Source organism: Brachyistius frenatus, unplaced genomic scaffold, assembly GCF_029030835.1.
Source record: "Brachyistius frenatus isolate BFR_SWC_R1_liver_20210118 unplaced genomic scaffold, ASM2903083v1 Contig_77, whole genome shotgun sequence".
In the NCBI taxonomy this organism is placed as follows: domain Eukaryota; kingdom Metazoa; phylum Chordata; class Actinopteri; family Embiotocidae; genus Brachyistius; species Brachyistius frenatus.
The window spans coordinates 187,247-215,173 of NW_027210676.1; the positions used below are offsets into that span (position 1 = coordinate 187,247).

General features: G+C 39.1%; 3 protein-coding genes across 3 annotated transcripts; all 3 read left to right on the plus strand.

Moving 5' to 3' along the window:
- Positions 1-303: 303 nt before the first annotated feature.
- LOC138626732 (inter-alpha-trypsin inhibitor) lies at positions 304-2,427 on the plus strand. Its single transcript, XM_069708612.1, has 5 exons — positions 304-472; positions 1,522-1,698; positions 1,831-1,875; positions 2,142-2,220; positions 2,337-2,427. The coding sequence occupies exons 1-5, from the start codon at positions 304-306 to the stop codon at positions 2,425-2,427; spliced, it is 561 nt and encodes a 186-aa protein (XP_069564713.1).
- Positions 2,428-5,391: 2,964 nt separating this feature from the next.
- Positions 5,392-17,154, plus strand: usp3 (ubiquitin specific peptidase 3). Its single transcript, XM_069708624.1, has 15 exons — positions 5,392-5,811; positions 6,138-6,198; positions 6,972-7,109; positions 7,457-7,540; positions 7,799-7,880; positions 8,201-8,280; positions 9,085-9,198; positions 9,512-9,625; positions 9,817-9,966; positions 10,388-10,494; positions 11,212-11,292; positions 11,406-11,524; positions 11,645-11,758; positions 13,420-13,487; positions 14,178-17,154. The coding sequence occupies exons 1-15, from the start codon at positions 5,721-5,723 to the stop codon at positions 14,650-14,652; spliced, it is 1,878 nt and encodes a 625-aa protein (XP_069564725.1). The 5' UTR covers positions 5,392-5,720; the 3' UTR covers positions 14,653-17,154.
- A 646-nt stretch (positions 17,155-17,800) lies between these two features.
- Positions 17,801-22,172, plus strand: fbxl22 (F-box and leucine-rich repeat protein 22). Its single transcript, XM_069708694.1, has 2 exons — positions 17,801-18,229; positions 21,514-22,172. Exons 1-2 carry the CDS (start codon positions 17,892-17,894, stop codon positions 21,863-21,865), a joined length of 690 nt encoding a protein of 229 aa, XP_069564795.1. The 5' UTR covers positions 17,801-17,891; the 3' UTR covers positions 21,866-22,172.
- Positions 22,173-27,927: the final 5,755 nt, after the last annotated feature.

Genomic DNA, 27,927 nt, shown 5'->3' on the forward strand with positions numbered 1-27,927 from the left:
AAGGGCGGGAGGACTGAAAATGTACCATAAATGATAGTTTTTATTGCCATCATAAAAAGAGGGAGTGGATCAGATTAGTTAAACATTAATTGTATATATACTGATGATTTCTACTGAAACACACAGTATATGGGACTAACTGTGTAACGGTCATCTAACCAGCTTACTCAGTAACAGTACCTCAGATCAAAGTTGAATGAATTAATCACTTGAAATGTTACATGTTACAAGTTTTGCTAATATAAATGTAACTTTCAATTTATTTTTTATCTTCCAACAGATTTCTGTCAATTAGATCCTGATATGGGTGAAGGCACACTCTTTGTGTTTTCTGTGCATTATGATCCTGCCAGCGATCAGTGCAGTCCTTTCCTCTACAAAGGCCAAGGAGGAAATGCCAACCGGTTTGACAATGAAAGAGAGTGCATCAGAAACTGTTCAGCCAATGCAGAAAATATCTACCCAGTGGATGGTAAGAGGATTTTATGTATTTAGAAGGACATACATTTAATTGAGTCACACACTTGGTTTAACCACCCTCAGTTGCAAATATGCAAAATGTCAAATGTAACTTTAAAGATTCCCTAAAAGTAGATGTCCAAGACAAAACATGTCCTTCTTCTTGGTTTTCTAAGAACTTTGGAACATGAATTGGCTGCTGAGGTAGAGTTTTATGACCAAAGAGCCATGAAACAACAGTATAATCATAAAGCCTCCTTATTACACCTTAGTAAGAGAGAGATGCCTTCTTGAGTGATCTGCCTTAACCAAATATTAAACAGGAAACACTGTTATTTTTGAAGACAAACATGTTTCTCTAAAAGATTCCTCCAGCTCCGCTGTCACAAGGACAGATACAGGAGATCATTCCTGCCCACTGCCATAAGACTTACAATAACTCACCTCTGGCAAAATCCATCACAGTACAATAACACTGTTGACTGTGTTTCTTTGTTTGTTGTATATAATATATATAGATATTTAATGTACTGTATATATACTGTATGTACTGTGCATTTTATATTTTATATTTATATTTTATATTTTATTGCTTTTCTATTATATTATTCTATTCTATTATTATTTTATTCTATTGTTTCTATTATTGCTCCTGTATGTATGCTGCTGTGGTGAAAAAATTTCCCCTCGGGGATTAATAAAGTATACACCATACCTACCTACCTACCTACCTTAATTACAACCCTAAAACCTATCAGTGCTAATTTGTTTATTGATTCAATAAACCCAAACACTGTTAAGGTTTACTGTTTTATAATTTCTTCATATGTAAGTGTTTCATGTTCAAGAGGCTGAAAATAATACTTGTCAGCATTCAGTATTAGTGATACGCCACCAAGTGGTGAAAGACCAGGACTACTTAAAACAGACCCAAACCTGATGAAATGTTGATCAAAATACTCAGCTGATTTCATATAAGTATTCCTATACATAATCAATCACAACCACTCCTACTGCTATTTTGAATAATGTTGATATCAAAATGATGTTTTCTCCCCATAGCATCCAAAGCTTGCCACTTCAAAAAGACCCTGGGTACATGCGACGGTCACTATTTGAGATACTACTACGATTCGTTTCATGACAAATGCAAAAAATTCTTATGGACTGGATGCATCGGAAATGGAAACAGATTTGTTGACTACAACTCCTGCAATACCACATGTGCTGGCATCCACGGTAAGCAAACATCTCTTTCTTGTGTACACGGTGGCTGATGATATTTTACTATATCAATATGTCATTTCATGTTTTAAAACTCATGAGTCAGTCAAATGTATTGTGATATCTGTTAATTGTTTTGGTTTGTAGATGATGGTGATGAACTTGAGGAGGACGAGCCAGACACTCCTATTGGTCAGTAGACGCACAGTGAACTCAATGTAAAATTATTATTTGAAGAGCTACACAGTGCAAATATACTTTAAACTCCCTTTTATTTTAAAACAACTTCCTGTTTTAGTCCAAGCTGGTTGTTAAGACAAATTATATAATTTTGCACATTGTGCATCAGGTTCTTACTAGGTGAAACAGTCTGCATAAAACTGTTCTAAAACTGTTTGTATAGTGTTGAATCCTTTTACACAAATCCTCATGTGTTAAACTACTGTTGTCTTTAACAGCAATCATCTGCGGAGTTTTGCTTGGACTCATTATTGCTGCTGTCCTCATAACTGTGATTGTCCTGAGCGTTCAGTCAAAGTAAGACCACTTTTCTTCCAAATATATCTAAAAAGCAAGATTGTCACATACAGGTAATTGCAGCTCTCCTGAAATTATTATAACACTTATTGTACTTATTTTTTGTACTCCTCTAGGAAAGAGGGTTCAAAGAAGAAGGGCGCAGGGAAGAGTAAAGACGACCAGTCCGACCCAGCCAATCAGGGCAACAGGATTGAAATGGCATAGAAAATCACCTCAATAGGAGATGAATAGTTTTTACCAGCTTTGTTTGGGCAAAAACCCTCCCAGTCTTGATATCAAACATGTCATCATTCTAACATTTCTAAATTCACCTTAACCATATGTAATGGCCATTAGAATGCAGCTCAATTTTGTCTTTGGTTGCACACGTGCAGTGATGTTTCTTTAGTTCTACTATTTTCTTGAAATATTTATTCTATACTTTTAATCAGTAATCTTTAATTATTTTAATCAGTCAATTTGTAATTAAAATGAAAAAAGAGGTTAAATAGTTGTAGTAACAGTCAGTTAATCAGTTGAATGATAGAAAATAAAACAATCGTTTGAATTATCAATTAACTATTTAAGTAATTTTTCCAGAAAAAACGACAAACATTTCCTTTTATTTCATCTTCTCTATAGTTCAGATTCTATAGATTGATCTCATAATCTTTTTAGTGTTTCCAAAATACAACTGCATCATCACCTGGTGATTTGCTAAAAACTGTCTGAAGTCTTCTGAATGCATGTGCCAATTCAAAACCCAACACATGTATTTAGCACTGTTTTTGTACAGTGAAGCCTGGTGCACTCTCTGTTATTACTGTTTAGAGCTCAGCATTTGTGAGTTTTTTGTTTTAGGTGGTAAACCATAAAAATGTCAGCATGTTTCTCAGTTATCTTAAAATATGTAATGTCATGAAATGTTAATGCTGATGTGTTATATTTGAGATGTACGATGTTGCAGAATAATCAATGTCTTTTATATGGGAAACGTGCTGGTGAAGTTCCAACTTTTTTATTATACAGTGTAAGAGGTGTAAATATTTACAAAACACCATAATCATCTATGTTTAGTGTTGTTTAACAGAATACATGGCAGAGAGGTGCTTTTGTACTGTTTAAGTTGCTTTAGGGTTCAAACGAAGCACTGTGTGAAGTTAAGTGATTAGTTCAATAAAATATGCTGTTTGCATTCATCTGAGTGTTAATTATTTTTCACCACAATTGTTAATAATGTGACATTTCTGTAGCAACTTGTTTTGTTTTGAGCAGTTTCAGAAATATGACTGGATGACCACGGCTGTTTTACTGGGTATAAGTCCATTCTCACATGAAAAACGTCACTGGTTGATTGTTGAAAGGTATTAAAACGACCTCAATTTACACATATTGTGACCTCTAGTGGTTGTTGTAATTATGACAGGAGCAAAGGAGGAAGTCACGTGGTAGAGTATAAAGAGTGACAACGTCCATATAGGGAGGTTATCAGGGTGGTTGCATTTTTCAAACACATGACTTTAACCCAGGAGAGCAGTGACTCTCATGTGAAACCAAAAGTCAATGTTGACTTATTTTGCTTTACATAATATATTGGACAGATGTAACATCACTTTCATCATTTGTAACTTATGTAACTAACATAATTATCACAACCAAAACCATGATCCTATTCAAAGACATGCTTGTCAGGTTCATTGGTGATTCTTGCCCTGTGATCGACTGGTGACCTGGCGAGGGTGTTCCCTGCCTTCGCTCCAACGCTATTATTTTAGTGTCTATTGTCCTTATGTGGAGCATATTCCCAAATAAAGTTGTATTTGATTAGATATCTACAACCGGACAAGTGTTGTCGCAGGGCTTTAACAGGAACTAGGTGGCAGGTGGAATGGTAAGTGGGGGCCCACATCAGATTTTTGCTCAGGTGCCTCATAGCAGTTTAACCTGGCCATGTGGATGACCCGGGTTCATATCTTTATGGAGCAGCTAAGAAGCATCTTGGGAGTACTTTCCATGTGTATAAGACACAACCTGTTGACAACATAGAGGTGCAGTTGGACTAAATATAATCCTCCTCTTAAATGTGTTTGATCCATTATGTCATGTTTAAATAGTGTGAATCAATGTTTTAATCTTGCTCCATTCTGTGCCAACAAAATTCAAGCAGCATGTTGGTGTTTTAGCTATACCAATTGATTTGTAGATTTTTTTGTGTGTGTGTGTGTGTGTGCATGCCGTCTCTGTAACAGGTTTTAATCAATGTCAAACTCGGAAGCTTAAAGTGCCAGGTTAGCACCTGTTCGTGTTATCAATGTGAAGAAAATTAAATTAAATTAAATTATGGTGATCAAATGGGTTACATTGTTTTTCAAATAAGTTGCTTTCAGACTTTATCAGCATGCTCACTGCTGAACTCAACATGTGCAAAATATTCAAGGAAAACATCATATTCTTTACATACTTACTTCTTAAATGTCAGTAATCTAGTATTGTTGTAATGGTAAAACCACAGATAACGTGAATCTACATACAAGCAGTAACAAATGTCTTAATATTTTGAGCAGACCTATCTACACATGTTACTAACAGGTGCAACTCAAATTGTTAACTCCTAATAATATTAGGTTAATACATGAATTATGTATTTACTGGAGAACATCATTTTGGTATAATGATGAACAGGAAATTACAAAGTATTGTGCCTAACCATCTAAACTAGTGCTGATTTCAGAGCTCAAGATACACTCATGTTAGAATAATGCAGATTAAAACTTAATTAAAAGTATTTACTTTTTCTTTTTTTTTTTTTAACACGTAGGCCTATGTTAAAGTCACATTGTTTACTGCCATGCTGTTGGAGGAGACGAAAAGGAATCAACACAACTACGCATGCGTCTCGGAGCCCAACTTCCGAACAAGACTAACAATATGGCTAAATGTGGCTAAATATCGGAGCCTCCAAATGTTACTGGATTTGTTATACAATAGAAAAGGATGCTGTCTCAAATAAATAAAAAAAAATTAATTAAAAAAAAAAAAAAAAGCACGTAGGGTGTCTGTACACAAGCGGCTCGGTGAATAAAAGCGAAGAAGGAAGTCGTACAATGTGACTCCCAGAAGCGTTTTCGCAGTCGCGTTGGCGCACGGCCGAGCCGGCAGACAATACGTCACTTCCTCAAGTTATTTCCATTTGTTTGTGGCAAGAGCCAGCAGTTATTTGGGACCTTACACACCAAAACGATAACGTTACTATTTAATCCAGCAGCATGTCCGGGGTGGCACGGCAGTCCTTTTGTGTTCCTGTGAACTGTTTCGCCCCCGAAATGTTCCTCGCCGTGTTGTGAGCGACCAAACGCGCAGGCGTTATCAAAGACGGGACAAAACGTGCGCTCGCAATCAGAAGTAGTTGGCAAGCTAACGTTAGCTCGCTGGTTTGAGGTTAATTGGCTGACTATTGTTAGCTGCCCGGGACCTTTCACCATCCGTGCGTCGGCTGACTTGGTGACCACCGTGAGCTGATGGAGTGCCCTCATCTGAACTCCAACGCGACCTGTGCCATCGACTCCTCCAGGTTCCCGAACGGCGCTCCGTCCTCCTGGTGCTGCAACGGTAAGAGACGCGCTGCTCTTCTCGTCTTTCAGCGTTACTCGGTGTCATAGATTAACAGCTGTATGTGACATATTATTATTTATTTTGTGTGTGTGTGTGTGTGTGTGGATCCCAGCCTCTGTTCAGGCTAACCGAAGTTGCCATATTTGTCTCAGCTTGATAGATACTAATAGCTGCAAGTCAACACAGGAGCTACCACAAGGGCAAATCACAATTCACGAGGTTTTGCAGTTTGTCTGTGACACGTGAAAGATGAGATTGGCCCATTCAGAAGTAAATCACAGCACTACACTGCGTCACTAATCAGTCTCGTCTTTTATGTTCAGTTTGCAGGTCTAATAAAAGTCCATGGATTTGCCTTACCTGTCTGGTGGTCCACTGTGGACGGTAAGTCGGTGTAATAAAAGCCATCAGTTTGCACCAGTTTCCATTTCCTCTCCACTGTGATTTTTATGCTTTATTACCAAACTTTGGAAAACGTAAAAGGTCATCCAACAACGCACTGTTTTTGGATCTATTTTAAGAATGTGTTTCCCAAATTGGAACACCAGAGGAAGAATTCCACTTTTTCCTGGCGTCTTTGTTGTACACCACTCAAAAAACAAAAACATGTTATTGTGTGTATTGTATTTAAACCATGTGAAATAACATTAATATAGACAAATAAAAATGTAACTGATGAGAACACTTTATTGGTTATATCGACAAATAGAACAAGGTTTGGAAACCAATCCTGGTCCAATAGTTTGCTGACAAAAGTGTGATGTGGAAACTTGAGGCCTGCATTGCACACGTCTTTAAAGAGACATATTGTCTCAAGTAATTCCACTTCTGAAATACAAAATAGTTGCATGTTCATAAATTCTGAATATTTTAGTAACGGAAAAAGGGTAGTGGTTTAAAATTTTCGAATCGGTTACTTTTTAATTTCCTTCTAGTAAAAACACATCCCAAAAAGAGTATTTGTATACATCTTTTGACATACCTGGATCTAAACTTTTGATAACATTTGTGAGCTAAAGCTAATACCTTTTGGATTTTGGATTTTTTTTTGATTTTATACACTTTATTAATCCCCGAGGGGAAATTTCTTAGATTATATTGGATTATCTTCAGGTAATTCCAGACATTGTGTCTAATAAAGTGCTCTTTTTGTATAGATATGTCAACGGACATGCAAAGAAACACTTTGAGGACAGCCAAGTCCTTGGCATTAGTCAAAGGAAGGGTGAGAAACAGGAGAAAGAAAAAACGCATCATTCTGTCTGTATGGACTGCAGCAACTACAGCGTATTTTGGTGAGTGTCCTTCATGACCAGTTTCTCTACAGTACGGTCTACAATCTGTCAGAGTCAAACTTTTAACAGCCAGAGGATTGTGCTGTAGTAATAGAAACAAAATGTTTTTAATCGAGCTTTGTCACCAGAATACTGTTCAATTTCTTCCAAACGTGTTTTAATTATTTGATGAAAATCACTCCTGCCACGTTCTCACTTGTGGTTTAATGCTGAATGCTACCACAGTCAAACGTGGCAGAATATTTATATGGTTATGTGTTTCTTGCAAAGCTTTAATGGGAATAAGTGTTAATACAGTTTTTCTTTCTCTTAATATGTGCATGTTTTGACTGATTTGGATTTTACAGTTACAGATGTGATGACTTTGCTGTCAATGATACCAAACTCGGGCAGGTGCAGAAGGTGAGGGAACATCTTCAGAGTTTCGAAAAGTAAGTATTTCAAGAGGGGCGTCTTTGTACATGTTTTTTTTTTGGTCTCATTTTTTACAATATCATCACGATATTTGCAAAAGTAAATGACAATTATTAAAATGGAGAATGAATTCAGATAGTTTGACATATAAACTAAATTTAAGAAACATTTGCTCGAAAAAGTCCTGCGTAATCAGGACGATGCATGTAAACGATGTATCACAGCATGCTCAGTAAAAGATAAGAATCCAAATAAAACAATTCCTCCTCTTACAGTTCAGCACTAATGGGTGACCGACAAAGGAAAAGAAAACTTCAGGAAAGCCCGGTTCCAGACAGCAAGTTGTTAAAAGACAATGTAAGTAATGCTTGAAAAGTAACATTGCTATTCTTTTGTGAGAAGAAACAAAGTTACAGCTACTCCACAACCCCAGCCCACCCCAGCACTAAAGACTATACTGCTCCTTAAAACTTGCTCAGATTTTTCTTTTTACAGGTCACACTGTGGCACAGGTCTGCAATTAAATGAGTCACAGCGAGCCTTTACAGAGCTGTACACTAAGTGACTAACTGTCACGATAACTTTAAATGTTTGTTTAAAATGTACTGCTTTTTCACTCTTTTCCCACAAGAGGTTAAAATAATACAGATCTTTATGCAATCACTTGTCTCTGTAAGGATGGGGCGGCTTTAGGTGCTACAGGACTGCGAAACTTGGGGAACACGTGCTTCATGAATGCCATTCTGCAGTCCCTCAGGTAAGGCTCTGCACTGAGGAGGAAGTAGGTGTGTGGTAAACTGGGTATGCGCCACGATTCAGTAGCTCTGCCCCTGTAGACCGAGGGCCCCACGACCAGTCATCCTTTATTAATATAGTCTGGGGCACAGTCAGGGGGATTACAGAGGCTGCTTGGAAACAAGACAGCCAAAAGCCAGGTTTCCTAACTAACACACTATTATAACACACTACAGCTATTATTCATCATTTCTAAAGGGTTCAACTGCTGTGATATCACATTTACATTCTATTTTGCTGCTGACCAATTGCTGAAGCATACTATAGTCTTTTTTAAACCGTTTTTTTGTCTATTTTCCAGACACCCATTGGTTTCAGTACATTTCTGTATGGAAAATAAAATATACTACTAATTTATTGTTGCGACTTGTTGTCTTAGTTGCACTGTATTGTCTTTACATGGCAACCTCAGAGGCCCCCTTTAAAGTTTTTCATCAATAATTTTCAATTCAAGTGAGAATATTTAACATGGAAAAACAGTTTCTGCTGCACTACCAAACTTACTGGCAAGTGAACAATACCTAACCCTTTGTCTGCGATGTATCTAGAAACCATAAAACGTATGCGATATTGAAGAGTGATAAAGACTTAATTTATATGTATATAAATATAAACAATTCTACAGTATGTGATGATTTAAAGAGAATTAAAGCAGGTGTATAGTTCTAACTTGTGGATTATGGGCATTCCTCTTGTTTATAGAGTTTGTGAGTTTTGCAAATACTGGGTGTAAAACATGTAATCACAAAACGTGTTTCTTTGACAGCAACATCAAGCAGTTCAGCTGTTATTTCAAGGAGTTGCCTGCAGTGGCTCTGCGCAGTGGTAAGACGGCAGGAAGAAGGATGTACCACACCCGCAGCCAAGGGGACAACAGTGTGTAAGGTCCTCTTCTGGAGGAGGGAGGATTCATGGGCATTAATCTGGCATTCATTTCAGCAAGTATTAAATTGAAAAATGATTTCTCAGTAATCGCAAAGGAAAACCTTCTCAGACTTCTGCATTTAAGAGCTGAAACTATCTTAATTTTGCTGCAGAAGAATACAAAAACACTATTGCAGTCCAACACAAGTAATAGAGGCTTATGTAAACTCTTTTTTTTTTTTCTTAACCCAGAAGAGTATTATGCATGCTTAGATGTTGTATGTGCTAGACAATGCAGCAGGGTAACTGGGTTACTTTATGTTGAATAGATCTTTGGTGGAGGAGTTCAGGAAAACGCTTTGTTCCCTGTGGCAAGGGAGCCAGAGCGCCTTCAGTCCAGACTCCTTATTTTATGCCATATGGAAAATCATGCCAAGTTTCAGGTAAGCCAGCATCGCACTGAGAGTTTGCCAGAGTTACTGCTACTGCTGAGCAGTAAACACCTTCCTTACCAGTTCTGTTGTGGTGCTTAAGTGAAGCATATTGTTTGCATGATATTGTCAAAGACTGGATCAACCTATTGTGAGTCATTACAGTAATGCCATTTAAAGCTGTGTTTGTTTATACATTACAGGGGCTATCAGCAGCAGGATGCCCATGAATTCATGCGTTACCTGTTAGACCACCTCCACAGGGAGCTCCAGTACAGTCGCAACGGGGCGTCCCACCCAGTTTCGCCTCAGGATGGAGTCAGATTCTCCACCACAGATGGCAAATGTTGCACGTGAGTCTTATCTAACCTTACAAAAAATGTTTGTACTGTTGTTTCTGTGTGTGTTTTTGTGTTTCAACTGTTTTATACTCACAAAATAAATATTTGTGGCTTATGAAAGTGTCTTTTTTTTATTTTTGTTGTTCCAGTAGTGGGATTTTTACTATATGTAATATTTCCTCTTATTTTCTTGTGAAAAAAACAGTGTTGGTCTTTATTAGTTGCAATTATAACATCAATCAGTGACTAGATGCAATTTTATTTTCATAAAATGCAATTCAATCTTTTAAACTGGTTCACATGCAGAATTTTTTTATTTATTTATTTTTTAACACTCTTGATTATTTGTATATTTATTTAACATCAAAAGGTTTTGATATAGTGTATGCATATGAATTGATAAAAAAAACACTTGCTTTTTGATTCTTCACAGAAATGGGACTGCCAGTGTTGTCACATCTATTTTTGGTGGTATACTTCAGAATGAAGTCAACTGCCTGATATGTGGGACGGAGTCTCGGAAGTTTGATCCATTTCTTGGTGAGACTCCAAATTTTGTGAAAGGTCCTATATCTTACCCTTTTCTGGTATTTCATTTGAAGTCGTTGTATCCATGAGAAGATATTGTTGTGGTTTTAAATCCCAAGAACCATCTCAATAAATCTACTCCCTTAAGGTCCCCTTTGGAGCTCTGCCAAGAACAGGAGTTTTGTGACTGTGTCTTGAAGGTGCTTGTATATCAGCGACCCTCTCCTCTAATTGGCTGAATTGTATCAAAGTGATGCATGCCGAGTCCAACGACGGTTTTCTTTGGTCTTGAAGCTTGCTATAAGACCACTTTCTTCTGCATACAAAGTTGGACAGCAGGTTGTACTGAGGGCGGAAAAATGATACGAGCATGAGTTTGTGATATCAGAAACTCATAAAGTCCAAACGGCACAGTTGCTGAACATGGGCTGTGTGAATTTGTGCATGGAGTGAGCGTGTTGCCCTTTTTAAAGAATAATCACATACAGCAAACTAAAGAAAATCGTAGTATTTTTTGGCCTTTTCAGTACATTTCTAAACTAGCAAAGCAATGACCATTGCAAACTTAGTAGTGGATTTTCAGTAGCAAAAAGAAGTGAATCTTTTGATTGTTGCTCTACATCAGAAAGTGAGAATGTAAAGCCATTTAATTAGGGTTTTATATATAAAGCATGATGCAGCCTGGTGATGCCGGACATTACAGATTTAATTCTTTTCTTTTTTACTCAGATCTTTCTTTGGACATTCCCAGTCAATTCAGACAAAAAAGAAGCAAGGACCAGGAGCCAGGGCCAACATGTACCTTGCGTGGTGAGTTTCCCACTGTCAGAATCCATCATTTCTTGATATTTTCTTTGCGGTTTTAGTTTCAAGTGTGTGTGATGCTGAAATTCATGCGTATTTTGTGGTTAATTTTGATATAGACTGCTTACATAGCTTCACTGACCTTGAAGAACTTGATGAAACAGAGCTGTACTATTGCCATAAGTGTAAAAAGCGACAGAAATCCACAAAGAAGTTCTGGATCCAGAAGCTGCCAAAGGTACGAGATGGAATTTCATTTTTTTTTTTTAAATTATGATTGACTAATTTGACACTATATTCTATGAAACTACAGAATGTGTGTTTTTGGTATAAGTGGAACTTTTCTTTCCAACTTGAGGTTTTGTGTCTGCACCTAAAACGATTCCACTGGACGGCCTTTTTGAGAAACAAGGTGGATACCTACGTGGAGTTTCCACTGAAAGGCCTGGACATGAGGGGTTACCTGCTTGAGGTGAGCTCCAAACTAAAGAAATGCTAAACATGGTGTTCCACCATAGAGTTTTCAAAACTGTTATATTGCAGACAAGACAAATTAGCAAATGGTATAAATCGACAGTCGTTCACTGACTCTTACAATGATAAGGACAGGGACAACTACATTCATGGAACCTGCAGTTCAATCAGAAAAAGTAAGTGCTTTTTAAGTTCGTCCCTCGGTGAAAATTAACTTTGTTTTTTACTTTGTGGGCTTCACAAACACTGGTTTTACCAATTGACAGCGTCAAAAATGAATAAATATCCTCTTAAAACAGATCAGAACAAAATAACTTTGCTGAAATGGTTAAAGTGGACATTTTTATTTCTATTACCCCAGTTGTAGATGAGGGAAACATCACAATACTGCACCACAAGAATAGAGTGTACTTGTGCAAAATTTAAACCTTTGTCATGAAAGGTTATTGTTTGGTAACCTTAAAAAGGAAATCATGAAAATATGTCAAGCAAAATGCAACACAACTGACTTGGGATAGCATGTGAAATATGTCGCTGTAATAACTGCACTTTAAATTGGGCACAAACACAGCAGCCGCAGACAGCCTGAAGAATAGACTTATTTAAAATAAAGCTATTATAGAAGGTCTGTTTATACTCCAAAATCACAATAACTCCTTTGCCAAACTCATGATCTTGTCAAACTGAATTTTGCATCCCGACATTCGGCTGGTGATGGATCCACACGGGCAGAAAACATGTATTTCTCTTGTTGCCAACCAGACTGATCACTGCTGTAGTCTGCCTTCCAACATTGGGAAAAAGGTGAATGCCCTAAATTGTGTGGTCTATTCCCTAATGTTTGATGATTATGAAGTAGCAAAGAAACCTGTTAAATTAATTATTAACGGTAATGGACAGGCTTGTGCTGTTGCAGTACCATCTGTAGCAAATGTATTATTCATTATTTGGATCACTGGGTGGCACCTGCATTTGTGGATTGTGTTTAGATCCCCAGCTGGTTATGTAGGAGGTCCGTACTCATCTTTGCAGGATGCAGTGACCTGCTGATGCACACCTGCGTTTTTTTTTTTTTTTTTTTCCCTGATCAGAGAGTCGCTGTTTGATGGTCAGGGCAGGAGCAGTATTGTGCTCAGCATGAACTCCTTTTGACTAGATCTTTGTGTAAAAGCCTGGAATGTAATGCACCAATATAATTCTGTTTGAAAGATAAGTTACATATTCACCAACCTCCATAATGTGTCTGAAAGCGTAGCAGCTCGAGGGGGCGCTGTTCCACAGCGAGTCCCACAACCCTGCGTATTTGTGCATTCTTAAATTTAAGGGGAGCACAAAGGAACTCTCCTGCTTCAGCAGATGAGTTTGAAAACGGTTTTCCAGTGTCAAACTGGGGACGGTCAAACATTTTAAGAGAAGTAATGACTCTCAATTTGTGTGTGTGTGAGTATAAAGTGAGTTCTGTAACATGTTGTCTTTTAAACCATCCAGGTATTTTCATGTTGAAGCTTTTTTTTTACTTTTATATGTCTGCCAGTCTGGAAGTGAGACCTCTGGCTTGTTTACACATCCAGATGGGAGGCAGTAAATCTTGGGGCATGATGGTGTGATGTGGGCAGAATTGAAAGGTCAGCTTCTCCTCTTGTACTTTTATATTTGCAGCCAGAGAACTCATTACAGGGGAGTTGCCTGTATGACCTTGTTGCTGTCGTGGTGCATCATGGATCTGGGTGAGTTGGTGTTTTGCATCTTTCGGGCTTCATATCAGGCTTTATTTAAGTCCTTACATAGTTGTAAGAAATGCTTGAAGCTGTGGTCATTTGAAATGAAATCAAAGAAGCGTCGTCCCAGCTTAAGGATACAGGTGGAAAATATATAATTGATATTTAGTATGTTTGGGTTTTAGTTTAATCTCTAGTTACAACTTGGCTGATTTAACAAGCACTTGGAGCAGCTTCATGCTGCGGCAGCTTGATTTGTCACACTTGTTTGAGGTCAGGTGTTTTTTTTAATTTCCTTCCTGTGTTTGTTTTACTGTAGGAGAAAAACTAAGAGCCGAGTCCCTACTTTAATGCATGACTAAATAGTATATGTATACATGATCATCTGCCAGCCAGCCCTGCCTATGATAGCCTGTCAGTCACCCGGTCAGTGTATAAACAATGCAAATCCCATTTTGTCCCAAAAACCTTGTGGACAGCTGCAGTTTAAAAAATTAATGTAGACCCTAAATGCTGTAAGTGCGTTTCGGTGTGCCCTTAATGAAAGTGCTGCTGTATTACCATTGGCCTCGAAGTGGCAATGTTGCCCCGCTGCTGTGTTGCCAAGCTGACTGTGTGTGCCTCTTGTTTCAGCAACTATAAATGAAGTCTCGTAAGAAGCCAGGCGGCAGAATGTGATATACGTGTCTGTGTTCACAGAGTCGGATCGGGGCATTACACGGCATATGGCAGCCATGAGGGCTGCTGGTACCACTTTAACGACAGCACAGTGACTCTGACCAATGAGGACACGGTGAGGAAAGCCAAGGCCTACATCCTCTTCTACGTGGAGAGGACTGGTCAGGTGGCCTCAGACAAGCTTGCCACAAACAGCACAGCCACAAATATGCCTGCTGTGGACACGGCAGCCATGGACAGTGTGTCTTCAGAAAGAGTTTCTCAGGACAGGCTTGCTGCAGACACAGCAGCCACAGACATGGATGTGGCGGCGTCACGCATGAATATCCTTGATGAGAAAGCCCGTGATAATGCTACCCTGAAAGATGTGAGCAAAGACACGGCTGCACTGGATGAGACTGACACGGCATCAGTGGAGGCTGCAACAGAAAAGGATACCTCAGACAAGGCTGCAACAGAGGAAGCTCGCCAAGCTGTACAAACTGTTGCACAATGAATCTGTCAGATTTCACTGCGTCAGTCCAGCTCTGGCTTCACCTCAATCACACTTGTCACAGTGCTTGATTATTATAGTTAATTTTCACGTTTAATGTATCTGCATCTCTTGTTTTTATGACTTGCCTGACAGCACTGTGTATAATTTGGCTTTTCCTTTCTTTTCTTTTTTTTTATTAGTGTGACTTTGCATTTATTTTCTTGATCATGTATTCCTCAGTTGAGGTAGACTTCTCTGTACGTAATAGATTCCAAAGGTGATCGTTTAAAGTCAAGCTTTAGCCTTGGAAAACCTCAGTTGGTCCAATGTTTAGCCTAGATGGATGAGATTCACTGTGTCAAGACACTGTGTCATTGTAAAAAAAATATTTGGCATTTCTGTTGTTTTTAAAGTTTCTAATTTTATATGTTCCACCTCTTAAGAACCTTGTAGGTCTGTTTTCCAGGTATTAGAGGAGATCTTAGGATTTAGAATGCAATGCATTTGACTGACAAGCGCTCATTAGAGCTTTAGAAAGTTGTTTTAACCTCTTGATCAGAACCAGTGGTAAAGAAAAATGTATCATTCTCAAATTGTTTTGTTTGTATTAGTGCTGGAATAACATGTAACATATTATGTTAATTTTAAAATGGGCTGACGCGGGACCTAATCAAAATCTCTTTTAAAGTGTGTATCGGGCAATGTGAACACGACAGAATACAGTGGAGAATATTTCATTCAAATATGTGTGGTTTTGTTTTTACATCAGTTTTGAACCCCTTTCCAGCCAGACAACATGTAACAGTCAAAACTATACAGGACGATAAAGTTGTTTATATAACTACCATTAGCTGAAATCTTTTTATCCACTAGATGCTTAGATCTTGTTTTAGTAATCTTTTAAATGGCAGACGCTCCCATTTAATTACTAGTCAGAATAACAAATTTCCTAGAATCATGTTGCTATACTGTCTCACAAGGACAGATGGTTGGTAAGACAAAAAAAAAAAAAACAGTTTGAAGACTTGATCCTTTGTGTGCATTTTTCACAATTTGTTTCATGTATATAAATAACAATTTATTGAGTAGGGTATTAGTAGATTATGAGTTGCAGCTCTAAATTGAAAACAAACAACTTGATCAAAAATATCTTGGATGCTGGGAACTGTTCTTTCATGTTATTTTATATTTGTAAGGTGGAACACACCCAACAGCCTCATTATGGTAAAAGAAAAATATGGTTTGATACGTCCAAGTACGACTTCAGCAAACCCTAACCCCTCCCTCCCTTTAGCGTAGATCTCCACCCACCACCAAACACACTGACACACACAAAGAGCTCCCCTCGGGACACGTGCCAGACACTAAGCCTTCTCTCTGTGGCAGGAACAAGCACTCCTGTATGCGGAGGAACAGCTGCTCTTTATTGCCTGCTCACAGGTGGCTGTGAGCTCGCTACTCTGTCCCCATTAATGACACAAGTGCCCCACTACACACACACACACACACACACACACACTCCCACCCCCCTCCTTGTTTTCGCTTGGAGACTGGAGCTACAGCTGCTAATAATAAGGTCACATTGCATTGTGCTTGTTGGATCAGCAGGCTGGTTAAGGACGTCATGACACAGTGAGTCACAGTACAGAATGTGATCAGACTCTCAACGGTGGCATTTCCCAATGTCCTGCATTGTTTTTGCAATTTGTGATAACAAGTGGAACAGGACATAACTGGCGAGGTAGCATGTGGTGCTGACATACTGTACAAATCATGGTATTTTGCCTTTTGCCGTCTCAGTACGTCCTCTACCCTCCCGTTGAGCAAATGAGTCATAGTTTACTCTGTGCTCCTTTAGGCAAAGTCCTACGAGACACTGATTGTGCTCGTGACTTTCAGTCACATGGAGGGCCACATTAGGGTGATGAGTATATTATGTATTTATCTTACATTTTATATAGGGAAGCTCTATGGTCCTAAAAGTAGGTCATTAAAGGTACTACCCGAAATAAATTCAGATTTATTTCCTTGTCTTTTTTTATTAGAAAGCAGGTCTGTGTTGTATAAACCCTGTGAACGAGTCAAATCGCAGAAATGCACACAGCCTGTATTCAACAGATTGAGTGAGTGTGAGTTTGTGATGTCATAAACTCAGCCAACAGTCCAACCCTTTGTGTCGAAGAAAATGATGGACAGTCATGACACAAGTTATTAGACTTAAGCAAACCCGTGGTTGGCCCTGCTCAAGTAGAAAAGAGTCAGCCAATCAGAAGAGAGGATCATTGATATCAAAGCACTTTAAAGACACAGACACAAAACAGCCTGTTCTCGATCGAGGTCCAGAGATAAGCTTTGTGGAGATGTAAAACTGTCTTGAGATGGTTTGTGTTGATTTAAACTGCAAAAAATATTGGAAAGTGGAAAATTTGTGCCACCATTTTGTATTTTGATCATTGGTACCTGTCATTGTTAGTAATTCCTTTCAGTAACAGGTTTTGAATGATAAAGTTCTTATTTATGTCATATCTTTCCTGTGCAATTTTTGTTTACAAATCCTAAAGAATTTTACTTATATTTCAATGTTCAATGCCAATAAATGGCTTTTTTTCTCCACAATTCAACAATTCCCTCTAGACATGTCTAAAGACATTTTAAAAGTTCACTGCTTCAAATGATAATTTGTTTCTAGTTTTTGATTAAAAAAAAAAAAGTTCAGTTAAAATCACATCTCCCTCACTGAAAAATAATGAATATGAAAATAGGCTCCTAGTGTCAAACTGCACATACATTATTCTGCACAGTAAAGGTCAAACTCCAACAATAATACAAAACACATTTTTGATTGGATGGAGGCTTTAAGTCAGAGCAACAACTGAACATTTTATGTAGGGATGTGTTTATTGCAGGGCTGTTTTTTCAATACATGGTGAAGGTGTTTCTCTTTTTTGTCTCTGTATCTGAGAAGTAGGCCAGGACAGTGTAAACATCTGGCCCAGTGCTTGCTGCCTGTTGAGAGCCATGACAGATGGAAAGGGAGCGTATGGCTCAAACACTTCCATCTTTGACCGTGCTGCAGTTGTCTTCCCAAAATAGCCTGCACTCCACGGCCTTATATGTGCAGGCCTTCAGCGTGTGCCTGAGGGGGCATCATGTATCTAGGCCACACAATACAGGCTGCGGGGCTCATTGTTGCTGCCTACCAGCAGGCCTATCACTGCCCCAGGGACGAGGCCTGTCTTTTCGTCTTGCGACAGCTAACCATGCATCTCACTCAGCTCAACCGAGAGTGTCTCCTACACCTTTTCTCCTTCCTGGACAAGGACAGCCGGAGGAGTTTTTCCCTTACCTGTCAACAGCTGCGTGAGGTTTTCTTAGACCCGGGCCTCTGGAATCTACTCCACTTCAGCTCCCCTTGTCAGCTCAGGAGGGACAACTTTGTGCTGGGACCCTTGCTGCGTTACTTGACTATTTGTTGGTACTCCAGTAGGGTCCTTCAAGTGTGCAACATCGAGGACTGGTTGAAGAGCTCGTTTCAGAAGGACATCTGCAATAAACACGAAAGCCTGGTCAGCACTTTCCTGGCCCATGTGTGCCACATGTGAGTGTTTCAGTGTGTCTCTCCCTGCTTTGTAGTGTGTTTTGGACTGACAACTGACAAAAGACATTTTTAATGGTCAGGTATGAGACAGACCAACAGAGGGTGGACAAAATAGCAGTTTATAATATAATGCACTATCCCCTAAAGCAGTGGCTTTTTGGCTTGGGATACCTTAAACAAAAGAGGAATTAACACCACTGGCACCAACTGTGGAGTTTGTGTTCATGCTCACATGCCAATATGAACATTTAAAATCTTGTATTAAAAGATTAACCTATGGTCAGATGTGCCTTGACGATGAACACATCATTTTGGGGATGTTTCAGGGTTATTCACACTCACAACAGGAAACAAAATGGTTTTCATTCAGAGGCACATGGCATAGTCAAACTGCAAAATCATTAGAAACAGATGGTGTTATCAGGAGCTGGCTATAGATACAGAAAACTGACACATCTGTGGGACATGAGACTGATTCTATTAACTAACATAACTGTGGTCACATATCAAATTATATTTATTAAATGATGTGATAGTTGGATTTGATAGGTCACTGAAACTTAGCTCTTTTGGCTTTTGGCCTTGTGTGCGTGGCTGGCTGAATGCAGGAGTCAGTGTGGAGAGGCTAATGAGGTCTCTGGATAATTTCTTCAAGGCAGACAGTAATCAGCATTGATGTGAGGGAGCCTGTCCACTGGCCGGGACAAGAGGAGGGAAGGGGGGGGGGGCTTGGTCGCTGGCGCTGTGTATGACCCTGTGAGGATTTCCTGTATTGTGAAATTTGAGATGGTCGACACGAGAGCTGCAAGATGAGTCAAAACTAGAACCGCCTACTTTGTCCGGGGCTTGTATCTCAATGCCCTTAAGGCGCACTCCTTGCATACTGATAAACCCTCCCAAACTGTCTAAGGGAGAAGAAAGCCAGTGCACGTGACAAAGTGGGAGGGCACAGAGGAGCTGTGGGAGTGATAAAGAATGATTTGGCCACAGACCCTCCCAGTCAGCTGCATACTGCAGATTTATGCAGCCAGGTGGAGCCTACAATTGGCTCTTTGTTGCTGTCAGTGGAATGAACATGTGCGTCTGTCTCTGCCTGCCTCTTCCTGGATAAGACACCACGCGAGCTCTGACGCCAAGCTCATGTCTATCTTTTTTTTTTTTTTTTTTTTTTGTCTTCACTGACGGTCAAACGTAGCATGTATTTTAGTCCTTTTATAAAGCAGTTTGTAATGTACTGCTCCTCTAAAGCCAGATGACTACATTAAATCAGTTACAAACAACTTAGTTCTGATTATCCTGAGGTCACAGTATTAGAATTATACAACATGATAATGTTGTATAATTATTCCACATGCCATGTAGTGTGGGCTGCACAGTGGGTGGCACAAAAAGCTTTGGCATGAGACTTTAATGGTTAAACATTTCTGAGTAGTTTCGTTCCAAACTTTGATCTGCACCATTTGGCTAAATTGATGCTTTCTCTTATAAAACGAGAACAAGCACATTTTAGGTTAATATTTACGTTATGAATTCTGCTTACAAAAGTACACAGAGTTTAAGCTGACAGCTGCTTTTGAAAAATATTCACCACTGAATCTAGAAAGCAGACGAATCCCCAAAATCTTTTTTAGGCTGCTTTTTTTTTTTTTTTTAAACTTCCACTCAAGAGCACAGAGGAGAAGGACAGTAAATGTTCGTCTCGGCTCCTTGTAGAGTTCAACTGGAAAATTTAACCAGATAAAATAACCGTTAGGAAACCAAACGGGTCATTAGAGAGATGATTACAGGTTAGTGGTGTGGTGTTCTGTGTGTGCTAAGCATAGACCAGACTGCCCTCTAAGCTGTTTTTCTTAATGTGGACTGCATAATGTCTCAAACATTAATGGCAGAAAGAAAAGGCTACAAACAATGTTGAGGCATAGTTACACATAGTTAGATTGATGCGTTGTGTTCTCTGGTCACTTAACATTGATCAAAATCTCATTTTAAAAAGATTTTGCTCTTTTATTTTCAAATCGGCAGGTGCATTGCTGCAGTTAGTGAAAGTCAGGACATGTTAATGTTAATGGCTGATGAATAATTGTCCACAGAAGCCATGAAAAGAGAAGGAAATCCACCAAAAGAGATGCTATAAGGTGGTTCTGCTTAAAATTAAATAAATCTGTTTTGCAAGAGAAATATTTGAAGAGTACAAATGGTATACAGATATAGAAACCAGGCACAAAATAATCTTCACCAAGTAAAGGGAAGTGCCATGAGAGGGTGGATTATGTAAAAGGTTCATTTTGTTTCCTGCTTCACCTCTATTCACTTGACTGTGTGCTGTAGCTTCTCTGCTGAAACACATGAAGTCATTAGAGAGCAAATGAGTCTCTAAGTGCCACTGCCTCTTGTCAGTACACCACTCCCCCTCTGCTTTATTTTTGTTAATGTCAATACTGTGCAATCACATTACCCTGATAAAGCCCCACATCGAGCACATGCAGTAGTGCAACAGGGCACATGGGATGGCTGCATGTTCAGAGGTGACAGGGGCAGTGCCCTCAACACTTGCAAGCAACTGGAATATGTTTGGCTCACATGTGTTAAAGTGATAAGATTATGTAAATCTTTATATAATCTGCATCAGGGAACATGAATGACATCCCCGATCCTTTGACATCCGAATGTCTGTCTGCCAGCTCTGTACTTCCAGCCTGCCAGTGCCGCACCTCCTGATACTGCACAGAAAAAGGCAGTGAACACATGCGTTTCACAGCAACATTTGACATTAAATTTTAGAGGTTATTTCTAAAGGAAAAAAAATACAGAAACGTTGAGTTGTCAGGCTATAATTCATCAAACATCCGGTAATTGTTCTGTGAAATAGCCCCATACTCTTTGTGTTCACAAAAGCTTTTTAGAGAGAGGAAACACATGCCCCAGTGGGACGGATGTAAAGAAAAGGTGGTTCGGTGTGGGTATTTAACTGCTCTGTTAATAAACAGATCATGTTGCTGCCTTTCAGTGGTGTTTACATCTCTTTCATATACTGCTCAGATCAAGCCCCCTGATCTACATGCTTCCCTCTGTTATTTGATTCTATTGGAAACCTCAACAGCATTCATCTGAAAATAAACACACACGCCAAGCAGCATTGCTTACTTAAGACTTGTTCGTGTCCAAACAGACTAATCTCTCCCTACTATTATACGTGATGAGTAACAATGACACATAACAGGTCTTGTACTCCAACACCTGTGTGAAAACCTGTCACTGGTTAATGACTGCTGTCTGTACTACAGGTGTCCGAACCTGCTGTCGCTAACCCTGTCCGGCTGTGGACACGTCACTGACCAGGATGTGATCTCCGTGCTGCAGTACTGCAGGAAGCTGCGTTGCCTCTACTTGGAGAACTGCGTCCGCATCACCGACTGCAGTCTGCAGGGTGTGGTGGTTCACGGAGACAATCTGGAGGAGGTGAAGGTGGACTTCTGTAGGAACATCACTCAGGCAGGGCTGCAGGCCTGCAAGGAAATGAGGCCGGCCATCCAGCTGAGTGCAGAGAGGAGTGCTGATATGATCCCTGACAACAAGCCGGAACTGGAGAAGGTGCCGCTCAGGAGGACACTGCAGAAAGTCCTGCAGTTCTCCTGAGGGAAGTGCCTCACATCCACACACACAGGGACCGCAAGGAAGAGCATTTCTGTAAATTGAAATGTAAAGACTTGACTGTGATGTTTTTGTTCTGATTTGTATTTGTATTTTATTGTAGTGTTTTGCACCATTTTTTTTATATCCTTTTCTACAATATATAATAAATATGAGGTCTTTTTTTTATTTCTACGAAGACACACTTGGCTGCCTTATTTAAAGTCGTATCTTCACAAGTGAACTCCTCATTAATTGTTACACTGAAATTTTGCAATTGTATAGTTTGATCCTTAAAGGAACAGGTTCATATTTTAAGAAGTATAAATATTTGCCTTGTTGAAAATGCCACTCACATTTTTTATGGTAAACGTGAAGATAACACTAGTAGCTAGTTAGCTTAGCTCGTCACAAAGACTGGAAACAGATAGAAACAGCAAGTAAAAACTGTAGGCATTGCACATACTTTGGCTATATGGATACATACATTTTACCTCACTTGTTTCATCTTCACAAAAAAATATGGTGACAAAATGACAGTATGCCATTTTATGAGGGGATTATGTGCCAGACTATTCCTTGGCCAGGCAGCCAGTGGAGACTCCGGGAGGTTAGTGCTCGTAGCCAAGAAATATCTGCCATGTTGAATGACAGATTGTGTTTTTGTCATGTCTGCTTTACTGTGCAGACATGAGGGTGTTATCAATCATATCAACTAATTCTAAATACAATAAATACAAAAAACTGAATGAGCGAATTTCCCAAAATGTCAAACTACTCCTTTGAGCATTTCGTTGCTTGGTTAAAATATCACACACACATCTGGAGGAGTTATGCACACCTACACAGTATAAAAAAATAAAAAAAGGGGCGTGGTTGTCAGTTAAGCCCTGGGAGGAAGGGTTCTCCCAGGGCAAATTACCCTGAGCCTGGGCTGTGATTGGAACCTTGTTATATAAGACGGTGACACATATGAAAGTAGGTTGATTAGGTGCGTCTGTCTGTAAATGCCATGTGACAAATTTATTGCAGGTTACTGCTGCTGCAGGGCGCCCCTCATCCTGTGACTGCATCGCTAGAGAATGACCATCTATTTTCACAGAAGGTCAGCTGAATGAAGAATAGCTGTTATTCCCCTTCCTACTGGGAAGCACATATGAAAAAAAAAAAAAAAAAACCTATATATTATATATATACACACACACACATCGTATTCACCTTACCAACAATAAAAGAATAGCACACAACCTGGTAAAAAAAAGAAGGAAAAAGGTTATTCTGGGTGCTCAGTTACAGAAAAGAGCTGAGAAATGCAGTTCGAGTGGTTTGGGCCACAGGATCAGTTTCAAAAATTCCATTTGGGTTTTAGAAAAGTATCCGAAGTACGTTCAAGAACAATTTGATCATAAACATAAAATGTCCACATTGAGTTTCTGACCATCAGAACACATTCAATTTACACATGCTTGATTATTTGTGAGGTATAGACTAAATATTAAGAACACCTCACATTAAGACAATGCAGTTCAAGAGTACCACAAAGTCTGAAATGAACATGCAGCTGTATCAACACTTCTCTAAAACCATTTCAACCCATGAACATAACATTACAGAGGTGGGGCTTATTGGAGGAGCGTTGTATAAGACTGCATTAGTTGAGTTAGGAGTACCTAAAAAACTGTAAGTGAGTTAATATCTCATCAATATTTTATTCATATTCTTTTCAAGATTGCTCTGATACTCATGACACTAATAGTTCTCAGTGCACGAGGATAGTTTAAAATGTACTCTTTTAACATACAGTAATGTGTTGTTTTCCAACAAAGAAAGCCTCAAACAAACAAGATACATGTAACTTGTTTTTTTCTTTAAGACAGATGCTCACTGTTTAGAGGCCAGACAACAAAAGCTATATTATCTGCTCAAGAAACGTGCCTTAATAATTTAAAAGTGGTTGTCGGGCGAGACAGTGAAGAGTTATGATTCCCAGGTGGGGAGCCATCCGGTTGCCAACAGCACACCAACACAATGACAGGACTGCGTGCTCGACATGTAACAACACGACTGTATCAAAGCGTCAATGCTCTGCTCGTTTCAATTGGGGGCGGTGTTTTTATGGTCGCATGGTTTCAAAGGAAGACAATCTTGAAAGACCTGTTGCCCAGACGCATCCTTAAAGGCACTGCATTTTGCCCTGCATGTTGTACAATGTGAGGCTGCCTTCATTGAGGTCCTCTGAAACATCGAATGACTTCTCATTTACGCAGCTACCTACGGCGATTTAATCAGTGAATAAAGTATTAAGACCCAGCATTCACACTGGTGGAATTCATGGAAAGGTAATGATTTGCACCGATGAACAAAAGGCTACTTTGTGTGAACATTCTGTTAAACTGTGACAGAAGGTTACAGTCTGAGCTGAACTACCACTTTCTATGTGTGTGATTTGATAATTAATGTGCAGAAATATAAAAACAAAACAAGGACATTCAAGATATCTGCAATTTAAATCTTACACATTTCATATATTGCAAATGTGTTCTTTTAATTGAATCTCTGCTTGTACATTGTGTGGAGTTTCATTCTCGTGTTGGCTTTATGTTGCTGCACAAAGAATTGTTCAGGAGAGAGCAAGTGAAATATAAATCATCCAAGATCAAATGTGTAACCCCACATGCGGCTGTCTCCACTGTAAAGGACTCAGACTTGTTTAGGCAGTCCTGAGATGGAGCGGCGGCGGGTGGGGGGTGGGAGGGGGGGTAACTATGTCTTCAAACAGACCACACTTTGCAATTATATCCCTCTTTTATGAGAACAGTCAGCGGGAAGTTTCATGTTCCAGAGTGCTGAAGCTCAACACGGTGCCAACAGTTTTCTGGCTGAAGCATCAATCAAGATTAAACATTTTATCTTCATAACTCTGCTTCAGAAAATATGTTGGAGAGAGGAGAACAGATTTATCTGAATGGCCTGGGGAGTGTTTGAATTCAAACATCGGCAGAATATTCATTACCAGTTTCTTCCGTTCATTCTGTAATTCCACCACTGAGAACACAAAACTGCTCAGAATTATCATCCACAAATAATCCACACGGTGGGTTAGAAAATGAAGGAATGAAGTTTAAAGCTGAATTCACGAACTTTTCTTCTAGACCGGTAAGTAAACAGCTGGTAATGCTAACATTGGCTATATAGCGAGAGCTTATAAAGGTAACTCATTTTTAAAGACAATGTTAAAATGTTAAGTTAGCTGTATGTTTATACACAGTTCAGACCAGTTACAATAGCTGTATGTTGTATAAATTGTACAAGCACAGTACTTTAATAAATGTACATAGTTTCCACTACTGTCATATGTGAGAAAACCAACAAAATCAAGGCTCAGCTTTAGATTCTGCAGGTTTATCTTACTTGACAATGACACACTCTCAATATTAGAGAAGGAAATCTGCGTCTCTGGGGCCTCTATGGCACTTGGAGACATCTGAAACAAAAGAACAGCAATATTTCAATTCTGTAATCTAGGCAGAAAATCATATGAAAGACAAATTGCAAGTGATTGATTAAATTTGGTACTGTTGCTCCATTAGAATAACAAATTTCATAAAAAAAGAAAAAAAGAAAATCACCCTGGAGAAACAGCTGATTCTAATCATTTAAATTAGCTGCTCTTCTCTCAATAAGTAGCATCATGTGGAGAGATGAGAGACCATGATGTTAATGAGTTCCTTGCATTTAGTTAGGTTGTATTTTAATGACTCAAATAACAAAAAGAAAAATTATGTTTTGATGATTCATTTGTTATTATAATTCAAAATGATCAATTTGTTATTGTACTTGTATTTTTTTTCTGTCTTATGCACAGGTTCCTAGAAGATGACAGCATAGCATATTAAAGCAACGATGAAACATTACAACATTGAAGGGCGCTGATGTTCACGTTTCCAGTTTGCAGCCATGTTTTTGTACTTTAGTGGGGCCCTCCAGAAGAAGGTTTGCTCCCTTAATGTCTTTGCCACGTAATGAAAATATTTATTTTATTTCCTCAGTTTTCACTAAATGACTTCTAAAAGCCACCATTTAGACCAGAGTGGAATGTTAAACTGGAGCGAAGGATCGAGTACAGACAATGTGGTTTTCAATGTCCTCACAACAACTGTGTCTCATTAGAGATTCACTTTTTTTCCACACAGATCTTAAAAGAATAGCTACTTTAGCGATTTAGCATTGCACATTATATTCAGACTCACAATGCATACAGTTCCTTTAAGAAAAGGAGTTGTTGCAGTGAAACCAACAATATTCTTCTTTCTTATCAAAACCCGGCACCTACTTTACCCACAATGCAACTCAATCAGAAATTTGGGCTTGCTAAAATCTCAAGATTTCCAGATTTCCAGATTTCCAACTTGTAGTCTTCAACTGTATGCAACATGATTTTGTTTAGCTTTCACAGGAATACTACTAATATGCAGTACTACTGATTTTAAGTAGTACTCCTCAAGAACCGTTTCCCTCTTTTAAAAGGTTAGTTTGACATAGAATCGTGCTAGAATCGAGATAGAATCGTGTATTGGACCGTCTAATTTCAGAAATACAGTGAACCCTCGTTTTTCGCGGGGGTTACGTTCCAAATAGAAACCGTGATAGGCGAAATCCGTGAAGTAGTAACCTTTATTTTACAATTGAAATAGATAGAACTGGACATTAAATATATCTACGTTACATATAGTCGTAATGTGATTTCAATGCACGATGCAAATCCGTGAAGCAGCGAGACCGTGAAAGGTGAACCGCGTTATAGCGAGGGTTCACTGTACTCCGGTGGAGCCAGTCCAATGTCCAATGAGTCACTTATAAGCTACAAACTTCAAATATGACCAAACAACCTTTAAAAACTTGGAAATGAATAGAACATCCTGACAAACCTTTAGATGTCCTCCGGCTAAAATATGCTCAAATCATGCTGCCTCTTTTTTTATTGACCATATTTTGAACCTCTTCCTGCTTCTTGGGTCAATAAACCTAATTTCAAGTTTACATAAAAATGTACATTTGGCAGGATTTTTGAAAATAGAAATCCTATATAATTGTCCTAAGTCCTTTGTTAAAGCTCACTGATAATCAACATTATAGGGTGGACAATATGCAGAGAACAAAGGGACATAATACAGTATTTGGACTGTTAACTGTTCTTGCAAGAAAGATTTACAACAAAGTCTGCATCCTGCCATTGGCGGAGCAGGCTCCCCATATATAAATGCCCCCAGGATGACAACAGGCAAAAAAATTAAGCATGTTATCTTAAGGATTCATGCTGCGAGAAGGCCTTTGTGGTGCTCGTAGCGCAGGCCTTTCCCCTGCGTGAAATATGAGCTGATAAAGACAGGATGCTGGCTGTAGTAGAGGGAGGGAGAACTGAAGCAATGCTGGTAAAAGGGAAGGGGTTGCTATTTGAGCCCTGAAACCTGAAATCAGCAGTTTCCTGACAGCCTTATAAGGTCAGCCATGGGAGGCATTTCCAGTATCCACCCCTTGATTACTCACCCATGGGGGGGTTTAGAGGCGGGGGTGTCGAGATTTCAGCTGATGGGCGGACGGAAAAAGAAAAGAAGGAAGGTTTGCGTTTTGGGGGTTTTGAGTACTTTTGTGTGTTTGAGAGTCCGTGATCAAGTGCTCGTCCCGGGCTAGACTCAATGAGGGGCTCTGGTGATTTCCATCTCTTTCACTACAGAGGACATTTGAGCGTCAGTGTGATATCAGATGCAAGATCACCAATCGCTATCTGTGCTACTTTTTTCAACCCAAAGCTTTGTGTCGTAAGAGTCGAGGGTATTGACTGCAACCTAAAACTCTTCAGATAGCACACTCTACAGAGGGATGAGTAATGCAGTCTAGACAGTGGAAGCATGTGGAGTCCTCTATTGTATGAAACAGAGAGTAAATAGGTTGTAAAGTCTTATTACATGTAAATATTCATGAGCAATGAGCACATTTAAACTTTACTATGAGTCTTGAGCTGAACAGATACATCTAGCAAAGTATCTGTCAAGTGTAAATGCAAATAG

Bases quoted from the DNA above. Each gene is read 5' to 3' on its own strand.
- usp3 (XM_069708624.1), top strand. From the start codon at position 5,721: ATGGAGTGCCCTCATCTGAACTCCAACGCGACCTGTGCCATCGACTCC. The intron at 8,281-9,084 runs GTAAGGCTCTGC...TTTCTTTGACAG, and splicing joins GCCATTCTGCAGTCCCTCAG to CAACATCAAGCAGTTCAGCT. The intron at 9,967-10,387 runs GTGAGTCTTATC...GATTCTTCACAG, and splicing joins ACAGATGGCAAATGTTGCAC to AAATGGGACTGCCAGTGTTG.
- LOC138626732 (XM_069708612.1), top strand. From the start codon at position 304: ATGGGTGAAGGCACACTCTTTGTGTTTTCTGTGCATTATGATCCTGCC. The intron at 1,699-1,830 runs GTAAGCAAACAT...TTTGGTTTGTAG, and splicing joins CACATGTGCTGGCATCCACG to ATGATGGTGATGAACTTGAG. The intron at 1,876-2,141 runs GTCAGTAGACGC...TGTCTTTAACAG, and splicing joins CGAGCCAGACACTCCTATTG to CAATCATCTGCGGAGTTTTG.
- fbxl22 (XM_069708694.1), top strand. From the start codon at position 17,892: ATGCATCTCACTCAGCTCAACCGAGAGTGTCTCCTACACCTTTTCTCC. The intron at 18,230-21,513 runs GTGAGTGTTTCA...TCTGTACTACAG, and splicing joins CTGGCCCATGTGTGCCACAT to GTGTCCGAACCTGCTGTCGC.